A 15,520-nucleotide genomic window follows, 5' to 3' on the forward strand; every position below is an offset into this window, starting at 1 on the left:
ACCCTACCGACACCACCACTACCTCCCCACAATTTCTACCTACCGACCCCAGCCACTTGACCTTCCCCACCTACCTCCCCTCCGACCCACCACTACCTCCCCACCTACCTCCCGATCCTCACCGACCCACCACTACCTCCCCACCTACCTACCGACCCACCACTACCTCCCCACCTACCTACCGACCCACCACTACCTCCCCACCTACCTACCGACCCACCCACTACCTCCCCACCTACCTACCGACCCACCACTACCTCCCCACCTACCTACCGACCCACCACTACCCTCCCCACCTACCTACCGACCCACCACTACCTCCCCACCTACCTACCGACCCACCACTACCTCCCCACCTACCTACCGACCCACCACTACCTCCCCACCTACCTACCGACCCACCACTACCTCCCCACCTACCTACCGACCCACCACTACCTCCCCACCTACCTACCGACCCACCACTACCTCCCACCTACCTACCGACCCACCACTACCTCCCCCACCTACCTACCGACCCACCACTACCTCCCCACCTACCTACCGACCCACCACTACCTCCCACCTACCTACCGACCCACCACTACCTCCCCACCTACCTACCGACCCACCACTACTCCCCCACCTACCTACCGACCCACCACTACCTCCCCACCTACCTACCGACCCACCACTACCTCCCCACCTACCTACCGACCCACCACTACCTCCCCACCTACCTACCGACCCACCACTACCTCCCCACCTACCTACCGACCCACCACTACCTCCCCACCTACCTACCGACCCACCACTACCTCCCCACCTACCTACCGACCCACCACTACCTCCCCACCTACCTACCGACCCACCACTACCTCCCCCACCTACCTACCGACCCACCACTACCCTCCCCACCTACCTACCGACCCACCACTACCTCCCCACCTACCTACCGACCCACCACTACCTCCCCACCTACCTACGACCCACCACTACCTCCCCACCTACCTACCGACCCACCACTACCTCCCCCACCTACCTACCGACCCACCACTACCCCCCCCACCTACCTACCGACCCACCACTACCTCCCCACCTACCTACCGACCCACCACTACCTCCCCACCTACCTACCGACCCACCACTACCTCCCCACCTACCTACCGACCCCACCACTACCTCCCCACCTACCTACCGACCCACCACTACCTCCCCACCTACCTACCGACCCACCACTACCTCCCCACCTACCTACCGACCCACCACTACCTCCCCACCTACCTACCGACCCACCACTACCCTCCCCACCTACCTACCGACCCACCACTACCCCCCCACCTACCTACCGACCCACCACTACCTCCCCACCTACCTACCGACCCACCACTACCTCCCCACCTACCTACCGACCCACCACTACCTCCCCACCTACCTACCGACCCACCACTACCTCCCCACCTACCTACCGACCCACCACTACCTCCCCACCTACCTACCGACCCACCACTACCTCCCCACCTACCTACCGACCCACCACTACCTCCCCACCTACCTACCGACCCACCACTACCTCCCCACCTACCTACCGACCCACCACTACCTCCCCACCTACCTACCGACCCACCACTACCTCCCCACCTACCTACCGACCCACCACTACCTCCCCACCTACCTACCTACCCAACCACTACCTCCCCACCTACCTACCTACCCACCACTACCTCCCCACCTACCTACCGACCCACCACTACCTCCCCACCTACCTACCGACCCACCACTACCTCCCCACCTACCTACCGACCCACCTACCTACCGACCCACCACTACCTCCCCACCTACCTCCCGACCCACCACTACCTCCCCACCTACCTCCCGACCCACCACTACCTCCCCACCTACCTACCGACCCACCACTACCTCCCCACCTACCTACCGACCCACCACTACCTCCCCACCTACCTACCGACCCACCACTACCTCCCCACCTATCTTCCGACCCACCACTACCTCCCCACCTACCTACCGACCCACCACTACCTCCCCACCTACCTACCGACCCACCACTACCTCCCCACCTACCTACCGACCCACCTACCTACCGACCCACCACTACCTCCCCACCTACCTACCGACCCACCACTACCTCCCCACCTACCTACCGACCCACCACTACCTCCCCACCTACCTACCGACCCACCACTACCTCCCGCCCACCCACCTACCTAATCCCCACCCACCTACCTACCTACCGACCCACCACTACCTCCCCACCTACCTACCTCCGCACCTACCTACCGACCCACCACTACCTCCCCTCCTACCTACCTACCCACCACTACCTCCCCACCTACCTACCGACCCACCACTACCTCCCCACCTACCTACCGACCCACCACTACCTCCCCACCTACCTACCTACCCACCACTACCTCCCCACCTACCTACCGACCCACCACTACCTCCCCACCTACCTACCGACCCACCACTACCTCCCCACCTACCTACCGACCCACCACTACCTCCCCACCTACCTACCGACCCACCACTACCTCCCCACCTACCTACCGACCCACCACTACCTCCCACCTACCTACCGACCCACCACTACCTCCCCACCTACCTACCGACCCACCTACCTACCGACCCACCACTACCTCCCCACCTACCTCCCGACCCACCACTACCTCCCCACCTACCTCCCGACCCACCACTACCTCCCCACCTACCTACCGACCCACCACTACCTCCCCACCTACCTACCGACCCACCACTACCTCCCCACCTACCTACCGACCCACCACTACCTCCCCACCTACCTACCGACCCACCTACCTACCGACCCACCACTACCTCCCCACCTACCTACCGACCCACCACTTCCTCCCCACCTACCTCCCGACCCACCACTACCTCCCCACCTACCTACCGACCCACCACTACCTCCCCACCTATCTTCCGACCCACCACTACCTCCCCACCTACCTACCGACCCACCACTACCTCCCCACCTACCTACCGACCCACCACTACCTCCCCACCTACCTACCGACCCACCTACCTACCGACCCACCACTACCTCCCCACCTACCTCCCGACCCACCACTACCTCCCCACCTACCTCCCGACCCATCACTACCTCCCCACCTACCTCCCGACCCACCACTACCTCCCCACCTACCTACCGACCCACCACTACCTCCCCACCTACCTACCGACCCACCACTACCTCCCCACCTACCTACCGACCCACCTACCTACCGACCCACCACTACCTCCCCACCTACCTACCGACCCACCACTTCCTCCCCACCTACCTCCCGACCCACCACTACCTCCCCACCTACCTACCGACCCACCACTACCTCCCCACCTATCTTCCGACCCACCACTACCTCCCCACCTACCTACCGACCCACCACTACCTCCCCACCTACCTACCGACCCACCACTACCTCCCCACCTACCTACCGACCCACCACTACCTCCCCACCTACCTACCGACCCACCTACCTACCGACCCACCACTACCTCCCCACCTACCTACCGACCCACCACTTCCTCCCCACCTACCTCCCGACCCACCACTTCCTCCCCACCTACCTCCCGACCCACCACTACCTCCCCACCTACCTACCGACCCACCACTACCTCCCCACCTATCTTCCGACCCACCACTACCTCCCCACCTACCTCCCGACCCACCACTACCTCCCCACCCACCTACCGACCCACCACTACCTCCCCACCTACCTCCCGACCCACCACTACCTCCCCACCTACCTACCGACCCACCACTACCTCCCCACCTACCTACCGACCCACCACTACCTCCCCACCTACCTACCGACCCACCTACCTACCGACCCACCACTACCTCCCCACCTACCTACCGACCCACCACTACCTCCCCACCTACCTACCGACCCACCACTACCTCCCCACCTACCTACCGACCCACCACTACCTTCCCGCCCACCCACCTACCTAATCCCCACCCACCTACCTACCTACCGACCCACCACTACCTCCCCACCTACCTACCTCCCCACCTACCTACCGACCCACCACTACCTCCCCACCTACCTACCTACCCACCACTACCTCCCCACCTACCTACCGACCCACCACTACCTCCCCACCTACCTACCGACCCACCACTACCTCCCCACCTACCTACCGACCCACCACTACCTCCCCACCTACCTACCGACCCACCACTACCTCCCCACCTACCTACCGACCCACCACTACCTCCCCACCTACCTACCGACCCACCACTACCTCCCCACCTACCTACCGACCCACCACTACCTCCCCACCTACCTACCGACCCACCACTACCTCCCCACCTACCTACCGACCCACCACTACCTCCCCACCTACCTACCGACCCACCACTACCTCCCCACCTACCTACCGACCCACCACTACCTACCTACCGACCCACCACTACCTCCCCACCTACCTCCCGACCCACCACTACCTCCCCACCTACCGACCCACCACTACCTCCCCACCTACCTACCGACCCACCACTACCTCCCCACCTACCTACCGACCCACCACTACCTCCCCACCTACCTACCGACCCACCTACCTACCGACCCACCACTACCTCCCCACCTACCTCCCGACCCACCACTACCTCCCCACCTACCTACCGACCCACCACTACCTCCCCACCTACCTACCGACCCACCACTACCTCCCCACCTACCTCCCGACCCACCACTACCTCCCCACCTACCTCCCGACCCACCACTACCTCCCCACCTACCTACCGACCCACCACTACCTCCCCACCTACCTACCGACCCACCACTACCTCCCCACCTACCTACCGACCCACCACTACCTCCCCACCTACCTACCGACCCACCACTACCTCCCCACCTACCTACCGACCCACCACTACCTCCCCACCTACCTACCGACCCACCACTACCTCCCCACCTACCTACCGACCCACCACTACCCCCCCACCTACCTACCGACCCACCACTTCCTCCCCACCTACCTCCCGACCCACCACTACCTCCCCACCTACCGACCCACCACTACCTCCCCACCTACCTACCGACCCACCACTACCTCCCCACCTACCTACCGACCCACCACTACCGACCCACCACTACCTCCCCACCTACCTACCGACCCACCACTACCTCCCCACCTACCTCCCGACCCACCACTACCTCCCCACCTACCTACCGACCCACCACTACCTCCCCACCTACCTACCGACCCACCACTACCTCCCCACCTACCTACCTCCCCACCACTACCTCCCCACCTACCTACCGACCCCACCTACCTACCGACCCACCACTACCTCCCCACCTACCTCCAGACCCACCACTACCTCCCCACCTACCTCCCGACCCACCACTACCTCCCCACCTACCTACCGACCCACCACTACCTCCCCACCTACCTACCGACCCACCACTACCTCCCCACCTACCTACCGACCCACCTACCTACCGACCCACCACTTCCTCCCCACCTACCTCCCGACCCACCACTACCTCCCCACCTACCTACCGACCCACCACTACCTCCCCACCTATCTTCCGACCCACCACTACCTCCCCACCTACCTCCCGACCCACCACTACCTCCCCCACCCACCTACCGACCCACCACTACCTCCCCACCTACCTCCCGACCCACCACTACCTCCCCACCTACCTACCGACCCACCACTACCTCCCCACCTACCTACCGACCCACCACTACCTCCCCACCTACCTACCGACCCACCTACCTACCGACCCACCACTACCTCCCCACCTACCTACCGACCCACCACTACCTTCCCACCCACCTACCTAATCCCCACCCACCTACCTACCTACGACTACCCACCCACCCACGTACCTACCTACCTACTACTACCACCCCCACCTACCTACGACTACCCCCTACTACTACCACCCCCACCTACCTACCGACCCACCACTACCTCCCCACCTACCTACGACTACCCGCCCACCCACCCACCTACCTACCTACTACTACCACCCCCACCTACCTAGGACTACCCCCTACTACTACCACCCCCACCTACCTACCGACCCACCACTACCTCCCCACCTACCTACGACTACCCGCCCACCCACCTACCTACCTACTACTACCACCCCCACCTACCTACTACTACCCCCCACCCACCTACCTACTTCTACCACCCAACCCACCTACCCCACCTACCTACTACTACCACCCCCACCTACCTACTACTACCACCCCCACCTACCTACTACTACCACCCCACCTACCTACCGACCCACCACTACCTCCCTACCTACCTACGACTACCTGCCCACCCACCTACCTACCTACCTACTACTACCACCCCCACCTACCTACGACTACCCCCTACTACTACCACCCCACCTACCTACCGACCCACCACTACTCCCCCACCTACCTACCGACCCACCACTACCTTCCCACCCACCTACCTAATCCCCACCCACCTACCTACCTACCGACCCACCACTACCTCCCCACCTACCTACGACTACCCACCCACCCACGTACCTACCTACCTACTACTACCACCCCCACCTACCTACGACTACCCCCTACTACTACCACCCCCACCTACCTACCGACCCACCACTACCTCCCCACCTACCTACGACTACCCGCCCACCCACCCACCTACCTACCTACTACTACCACCCCCACCTACCTAGGACTACCCCCTACTACTACCACCCCCACCTACCTACCGACCCACCACTACCTCCCCACCTACCTACGACTACCCGCCCACCCACCTACCTACCTACTACTACCACCCCCACCTACCTACTACTACCCCCCACCCACCTACCTACTTCTACCACCCAACCCACCTACCCCACCTACCTACTACTACCACCCCCACCTACCTACTACTACCACCCCCACCTACCTACTACTACCACCCCACCTACCTACCGACCCACCACTACCTCCCTACCTACCTACGACTACCTGCCCACCCACCTACCTACCTACCTACTACTACCACCCCCACCTACCTACGACTACCCCCTACTACTACCACCCCCACCTACCTACCGACCCACCACTACCTCCCCACCTACCTACGACTACCCACCCACCTACCTACCTACTACTACCACCCCCACCTACCTACCGACCCACCACTACCTCCCCACCTACCTACCGACTATCCACCCACCCACCTACCTACTACTACCCCCTACGTACTACCACCCCACCCACCTACCTACTACTACCACCCCACCCACCTACCTACCCCCACCTACCTACTACTACCACCCCCACCTACCTACTACTACCACCCCCAACCATCTACCTACCCCCACCTACCTACTACTACCACCCCACCTACCTACCGACCCACCACTACCTCCCCACCTACCTACGACTACCCGCCCACCCACCTACCTACCTACTACTACCACCCCCACCTACCTACTACTACCCCCACCCACCTACCTACTACTACCACCCCACCCACCTACCTACCCCCATCTACCTACTACTACCACCCCCACCTACCTACTACTACCACCCCCACCCATCTACCTACCCCCACCTACCTACTACTACCACCCCACCTACCTACCGACCCACCACTACCTCCCTACCTACCTACGACTACCCGCCCACCCACCTACCTACCTACCTACTACTACCACCCCCACCTACCTACAACTACCCCCTACTACTACCACCCCCACCTACCTACCGACGCACCACTACCTCCCCACCTACCTACGACTACCCGCCCACCCACCTACCTACCTACCTACTACTACCACCCCCACCTACCTACCGACCCACCACTACCTCCCCCACCTACCTACCTACTACTACCCCCTACGTACTACCACCCCACCCACCTACCTACTACTACCACCCCACCCACCTACCTACCCCCACCTACCTACTACTACCACCCCCACCTACCTACTACTACCACCCCCAACCATCTACCTACCCCCACCTACCTACTACTACCCGCCCCACCTACCTACCGACCCACCACTACCTCCCCACCTTCCTACGACTACCCGCCCACCCACCTACCGACTACCCGCCCACCTACCTACTACTACCCCCTACGTACTACCACCCCACCCACCTACCTACTACTACCACCCCACCCACCTACCTACTACTACCACCCCACCTACCTTTTACTACCACCCCCACCCATCTACCTACCCCCACCAACCTACTACTACCACCCCACCTACCTACCGACCCACCACTACCTCCCCACCTACCTACGACTACCCGCCCACCCACCTACCTACCTACTACTACCACCCCCACCTACCTACCGACCCACCACTACCTCCCCACCTACCTACCGACTACCCGCCCACCCACCTACCTACTACTACCCCCTACGTACTACCACCCCACCCACATACCTACTACTACCACCCCACCCACCTACCTACCCCCACCTACCTACTACTACCACCCCCACCTACCTACTACTACCACCCCACCCATCTACCTACCCCCACCTACCTACTACTACCACCCCACCTACCTACCGAACCACCACTACCTCCCTACCTACCTACGACTACCCGCCCACCCACCCACCTACCTACTACTACCCCCCACCCACCTACCTACTACTACCACCCCACCCACCTACCTACTACTACCACCCCCCACCTACCTACTACTACCACCCCCACCCATCTACCTACCCCCACCTACCTACTACTACCACCCCACCTACCTACCGACCCACCACTACCTCCCCACCTACCTACGACTACCCGCCCACCCACCTACCTACCTACCTACTACTACCACCCCCACCTACCTACGACTACCCCCTACTACTACCGACCCATCCACTACCTCCCCACCTACCTACGACTACCCGCCCACCCACCTACCTACCTACCTACCTACTACTACCACCCCCACCTACCTACGACTACCCCCTACTACTACCACCCCCACCTACCTACCGACCCACCACTACCTCCCCACCTACCTACCGACACCCGCCCACCCACCCACCTACCTACTACTACCACCCCACCCACCTACCTACCCCCACCTACCTACTACTACCACCCCCACCTACCTACTACTACCACCCCCTCCCATCTACCTACCCCCACCAACCTACTACTACCGACCCACCACTACCTCCCCACCTACCTTGACTACCTGCCCACCCACCCACCTACCTACCTGCCTACTACTACCACCCCACCCACCTACCTAATCCCCACCTACCTACTACTACCACCCCCACCTACCTACGACTACCCCTACTACTACCACACCCACCTACCTACCCCCCACCCTACCACTACTACCCCCTACCTACCACCTACCTTCCACTACCCCCCACCTACCTACTACCCCCTACCTACTACTACCACCCCCACCCACCTACCTACTACTACCACCCCCACCCACCTACCTACTACTACCACCCCCACCCACCTACCTACTACTACCACCCCCACCTACCTACTACTACCCCCTACTACTACCACCCCCACCCACCTACCTACTACTACTACCCCCTACGTACTACCACCCCCCACCTACCTACTACACACCTACCTACTACTACCCCCCACCCACCTGCCTACTACTACCACCAACCTACCTACTACTACCCCCTACTACTACCACCCCCACCCACCCACCTAACTACTACTACCACCCCAACCTGCCTACTACTACCACCCCCACCTACCTACTACTACCACGCCCATCCACCTACCTACCACCTACCGACCCACTACTACCCCACCTAACTACCACTACCCCCACCTACCTACCGACCCACTAATACTACCCCTACTACTACCACATCCACCTACCTTCTAATACCCCCCTACTACCACACCCACCCACCCACCTACCTACTACTACCCACCTACCTACTACCCCTACCTACTACTAAACCTACCTACTACTACCACCCACCCACCTACCTAATCCCCACCTACCTACTACTACCACCCCCACCTACCTACGACTACCCCCTACTACTACCACCCCCACCTACCTACGACTACCCCCTACTACTACCACACCCACCTACCTACCCCCTACCTACCACCTACCTACCTACTACCCCCTACCTACTACTACCCCCCCACCCACCTACCTACTACTACTACCACACCCACCTACCTACTACTACCACCCCCACCTACCTACTACTACCCCCTACTACTACCACCCCCACCCACCTACCTACTACTACCACCCCCACCTACCTACTACTACCCCCTACGTACTACCACCCCCCCACCTACCTACTACTACCCCCCACCAACCTACCTACTACTACCCCCTACTACTACCACCCCCACCCACCCACCTACCTACTACTACCACCCCAACCTGCCTACTACTACCACCCCCACCTACCTACTACTACCACGCCCATCCACCTACCGACCCACTACTACCCCCACCTAACTACCACTACCCCCACCTACCTACCGACCCACTAATACTACCCCTACTACTACCACATCCACCTACCTATCCCCCACCTACCTTCTACTACCCCCCTACTACTACCCCCCTACTACCACACCCACCCACCTACCTACTACTACCACCCCCACCTACCTACTACTACCCCCTACTACTACCACCCCCACCCACCTACCTACCTACTACTACCACCCCCACCTACCTACTACTACCCCCTACGTACTACCACCCCCCCACCTACCCACCTACCTACTACTACCCCCCACCCACCTGCCTACTACTACCACCACCAACCTACCTACTACTACCCCCTACTACTACTACCACCCCCACCCACCCACCTACCTACTACTACCACCCCAACCTTCCTACTACTACCACCCCCACCTACCTACTACTACCACGCCCATCCACCTACCTACCACCTACCGACCCACTACTACCCCCACCTAACTACCACTACCCCCACCTACCTACCGACCCACTAATACTACCCCTACTACTACCACATCCACCTACCTACTACTACCCCCCTACTACCACACCCACCCACCTACCTACTACTACCCACCTACCTACCACTACCCCCACCTACCTACTACCCCCTACCTACCACTAAACCTACCTACTACTACCACCCCCACCTACCTACTACTACCCCCTACTACTACTACCACCCCCACCCACCTACCTACCCTCCACCTACCTACTACTACCACCCCACATACCTACGACTACCCCCTACTACTACCAGCCCCACCCCACCCACCTACCTACCCCCCACCCTACCACTACTAACCCCTACCTACCACCTACCGACCCACTACTACCCCCACCTACCTACCACTACCCCCACCTACCTACTACCTACCACCTACCTACCGACCCACTACTACTACCCCCTACTTCTACCACATCCACCTACCTATCCCCCACCTACCTTCTACTACCCCCCTACTACTACCCCCCACTACTACCACACCCACCCCCTACCTACTACTACCCCCTACCTACTACTACTACCCCCACCTACCTACCACTACCTCCACCTACCTACCACCTACCTACCGACCCACTACTACTACCCCCTACTTCTACCACATCCACCTACCTATCCCCCACCTACCTTCTACTACCCCCCCTACTACTACCCCCCCACTACTACTACCCCCCACCCCCCTACCTACTACTACCACCCCCACCTACCTATGACTACCCCCTACTACTACCACCCCCACCCACTACCTACAACCCACCCTACCACTACTACCCCTACCTACCACCTACCGACCCACTACTACCCCCCCCCACCTACCACTACCACCTACCTACCGACCCACTACTACTACCTCCTACTACTACCACATCCACCTACCTATCCCCCACCTACCTACTACTACCAACCCACCCACCTACCTTCTACTACCCCCTACCTACTACTACCCCCCCCAACTACCTACCTACTACCCCCCTGCCTACTACTACCCCCACCTACCTACTACTACCCCTACTACTACCACACCCACCTACCTACTACTACTACCTATGACTACCCCTACTACTACCACCCCCATCCACCTACCTACTGCTACCACCCCCACCTACCTACAACTACCCCCTACTACTACCCCCCACCTACCTACTGCTACCACCCCCACCTACCTACGACTACCCCCTATTACTACCACCCCCACCCACCTACTCCCCACCCACCTACCTACTACCACCACTACCCCCCCACCTACCTAGGTAATCACTCAGGTGGGGAGGGCGGGTAGGTAGGTAGTTGAGGATCGCTAGGTAGATGGGTGGTTGGGTGGTCAGGTAGGTGGTGATCGGGGGGTGGTCAGGTAGGTGGTGATGGGGGGTAGGTAAGTGGGGGAGGGGGTGTTCGGCACTCGCATAGACCCGCCCCTCGGAGTCCCGCCCCCTCAGGACGGTCAGCAGTCTGTCTTCGGTCAGGTCGCTGATTTGAGCCGCATCGTCCGATCTTCTCCCCTCCGACTCCATCCGATCCGATCCTCGTGTACCTCCGCAATACCGCCCCGCCCCCCGACACTCCCACACACACCTATACCGCCTAACGTCACCGTCCGCCCCGCCCCCCCGACACTCACACATTCACCTATACCGCCCATGTGACCATCCGCCCGCCCCCGACACTCCCACACACACCTATACCGCCAATGTGACCGTCCGCCCCGCCCACCGACACTCCCACACACACCTACACAGGACCTCCTCCTCCCTTGTCTCCTCCTCCCTCGCTCCCTTGTCTCCTCCTCCCTCGCTCCCTTGTCTCCTCCTCCCTCGCTCCCTTGTCTCCTCCTCCCAGGACCTCCTCCTCCCCCGCTCCCTTGTCTCCTCCTCCCAGGACCTCCTCCTCCCTCGCTCCCTTGTCTTCTCCTCCCGGGACCTCCTCCTCCCTCGCTCCCTTGTCTCCTCCTCCCAGGACCTCCTCCTCCCTCGCTCCCTTGTCTCCTCCTCCCCCGCTCCCTTGTCTCCTCCTCCCAGGACCGCCTCTTCCCCCGCTCCCTTGTCTCCTCCTCCCGGGACCTCCTCCTCCCTCGCTCCCTTGTCTCCTCCTCCCAGGACCTCCTCTTCCCCCCGCTCCCTTGTCTCCTCCTCCCAGGACCTCCTCCCCCGCTCCCTTGTCTCCTCCTCCCAGGACCTCCTCCTCCCTCGCTGCCTTGTCTTCTCCTCCCGGGACCTCCTCCTCCCTCGCTCCCTTGTCTCCTCCTCCCCCGCTCCCTTGTCTCCTCCTCCCGGGAACTTCTCCTCCCTCGCTCCCTTGTCTCCTCCCGGGACCTCCTCCTCCCTCGCTCCCTTGTCTCCTCCTCCCAGGACCTCCTCCTCCCTCACTCCCTTGTCTCCTCCTCCCCCGCTCCCTTGTCTCCTCCTCCCCCGCTCCCTTGTCTCCTCCTCCCCCGCTCCCTTGTCTCCTCCTCCCCCGCTCCCTTGTCTCCTCCTCCTGGGAACTTCTCCTCCCTCGCTCCCTTGTCTCCTCCCGGGACCTCCTCCTCCCTCGCTCCCTTGTCTCCTCCTCCCCCACTCCCTTGTCTCCTCCTCCCAGGACCTCCTCCTCCCTCGCTCCCTTGTCTCCTCCTCCCGGGACCTCCTCCTCCCCCGCTCCCTTGTCTCCTCCTCCCGGGACCTCCTCCTCCCTTGTCTCCTCCTCCTCCCGGGACCTCCTCCTCCCTCGCTCCCTTGTCTCCTCCTCCCTCGCTCCCTTGCCTCCTCCTCCCAGGACCTCCTCCTCCCTCGCTCCCTTGTCTCCTCCTTCCTCACTCCCTTTTCTCCTCCCCCAGGACTTCCTCCTCCCTCACTCTCTTGTCTCCTCCTTCTCCCGGAACCTCCTCCTCCCTTGTCTCCTCCTCCCAGGACCTCCTCCTCCCTCGCTCCCTTTTCTCCTCCTCCCTCCCTCGCTCCCTTGTCTCCCCCTCCCTCGCTCCCTTGTCTCCCCCTCCCTCGCTCCCTTGTCTCCTCCTCCCTCGCTCCCTTGTCTCCTCCTCCCTCGCTCCCTTGCCTCCTCCTCCCAGGACCTCCTCTTCCCTTGTCTCCTCCTCCCAGGACCTCCTCCTCCCTCGCTCCCTTGTCTCCTCCTCCCTCACTCCCTTGTCTCCTCCCCAGGACTTCCTCCTCCCTCACTCTCTTGTCTCCTCCTCCCTCGCTCCCTTGTCTCCTCCTCCCGGAACCTCCTCCTCCCTTGTCTCCTCTTCCCAGGACCTCCTCCTCCCTCGCTCCCTTGTCTCTTCCCAGGACCTCCTTCTCCCTCGCTCCCTTGTCTCCTCCTCCCTCGCTCCCTTGTCTCCTCCTCCCTGGACCTCCTCCTCCCTTGTCTCCTCCTCCCTGGACCTCCTCCTCCCTTGTCTCCTCCTCCATTAGATCGTCCCCCGCAGCCATTACCTTTTTTACCGCCTCCCCCTTCCTTTAGATTGTAAGCTCCATGAGCAGGACCCTCCTTTTCCTTCTGTATTGGAGTGAATTGTAATTGGACCCTCCCCCTTTATATTGTAAAGTGCTGTGCAAACTGTTGGCCCCCCCACAAACAGATGTTGGTATCACGTTGAGCTCAGCAGAATCCTGACTCGAACATTTTTACTCCTTTTATTTATACTGTCAACATGAATGAACAAAGGAAGGCGGTGGCTTCAGAATCAGCCAATCAGACACTTGTATTCTTTCAAAAGAACCAATCACACACATGTATATATTCAAATAGAAATAAAGTAGTGATGTGTGCAGACGATCATGTGCAAAACCATACGGCAAGCACATGGCTCTGAACACGATCGTGTGCACATTCCCACCACTAACAATGACGGGAGCCGTACTCTCTCATGGCTCAGTAGGCCATCATTTTGTATGGTTATACTATGGTTCCCATGTACACAGATCTGCTTACTTAGGAGTTTAGATGCGGTCACCATGGAGTGGTCAGTCCCTTGTTGAGACATAAACAAACATCCTTAAAGCGGAGGTCCACCCTAAAGTGGACCTTCCGCTCATCGGAACCCTCCCCCCCTCTGACGCCACAATTGGCACCTTTCAGGGGGGAGGGGGGGTGCAGATACCTGTACAGTACAGGTATCTGCACCCACTTCCGGGATAGCTCTCTGCGGAAAGGGGCGTACATTACGCCCCTTTCCGCAAGTGCCCCGCTGCCTGCTGGGAAACACACGGATCCCAGAGACAGCGGGGACCATCCTTATTGCGCAGAGCGACTCGCGCATGCGCAGTAGGGAACCGGGAAATGAAGCCGAAAGGCTCCACTTCCTGATTCCCATACCCAAGATGGCGGCGGCAGCACCCGAGAGGCGATCTACAGATCGGCTTCGGGTGCCGACATCGCGGGCGCGCTGGACAGGTAAGTGTCACTATTTTAAAAGTCAGCAGCTGCAGTATTTGTAGCTGCTGGCTTTTAAAAAAAAAAAAAAAAAAAACGCGGAGTCCCGGCGGACTCCCGCTTTAAAAGAGCAAACAGATCCGCCGTGTCCACGGGAAGGTTTCCACAGCCAATGGTCTTCCACCAACGTCTGTATGTGTGAATACC

At 60.5% G+C, this 15,520-nt stretch overlaps 1 protein-coding gene across 1 annotated transcript in view; it reads right to left on the reverse strand.

The window, feature by feature from the left end:
* Nucleotides 1–15,520, reverse strand: part of LOC143975968 (myosin-IIIa-like) — a 192,336-nt gene that overhangs the window by 160,348 nt on the left and 16,468 nt on the right. The window contains exon 2 of the mRNA XM_077478497.1: nucleotides 12,370–12,538. Coding sequence (XP_077334623.1) covers nucleotides 12,370–12,538 — 169 coding nt within the window. The remainder of the gene's footprint in view (nucleotides 1–12,369; nucleotides 12,539–15,520) is intronic.

This window comes from Lithobates pipiens, unplaced genomic scaffold, assembly GCF_037356315.1.
Source record: "Lithobates pipiens isolate NorthernLeopardFrog02 unplaced genomic scaffold, aLitPip1_a1.2 Scaffold_13, whole genome shotgun sequence".
In the NCBI taxonomy this organism is placed as follows: Eukaryota; Metazoa; Chordata; class Amphibia; order Anura; family Ranidae; genus Lithobates; species Lithobates pipiens.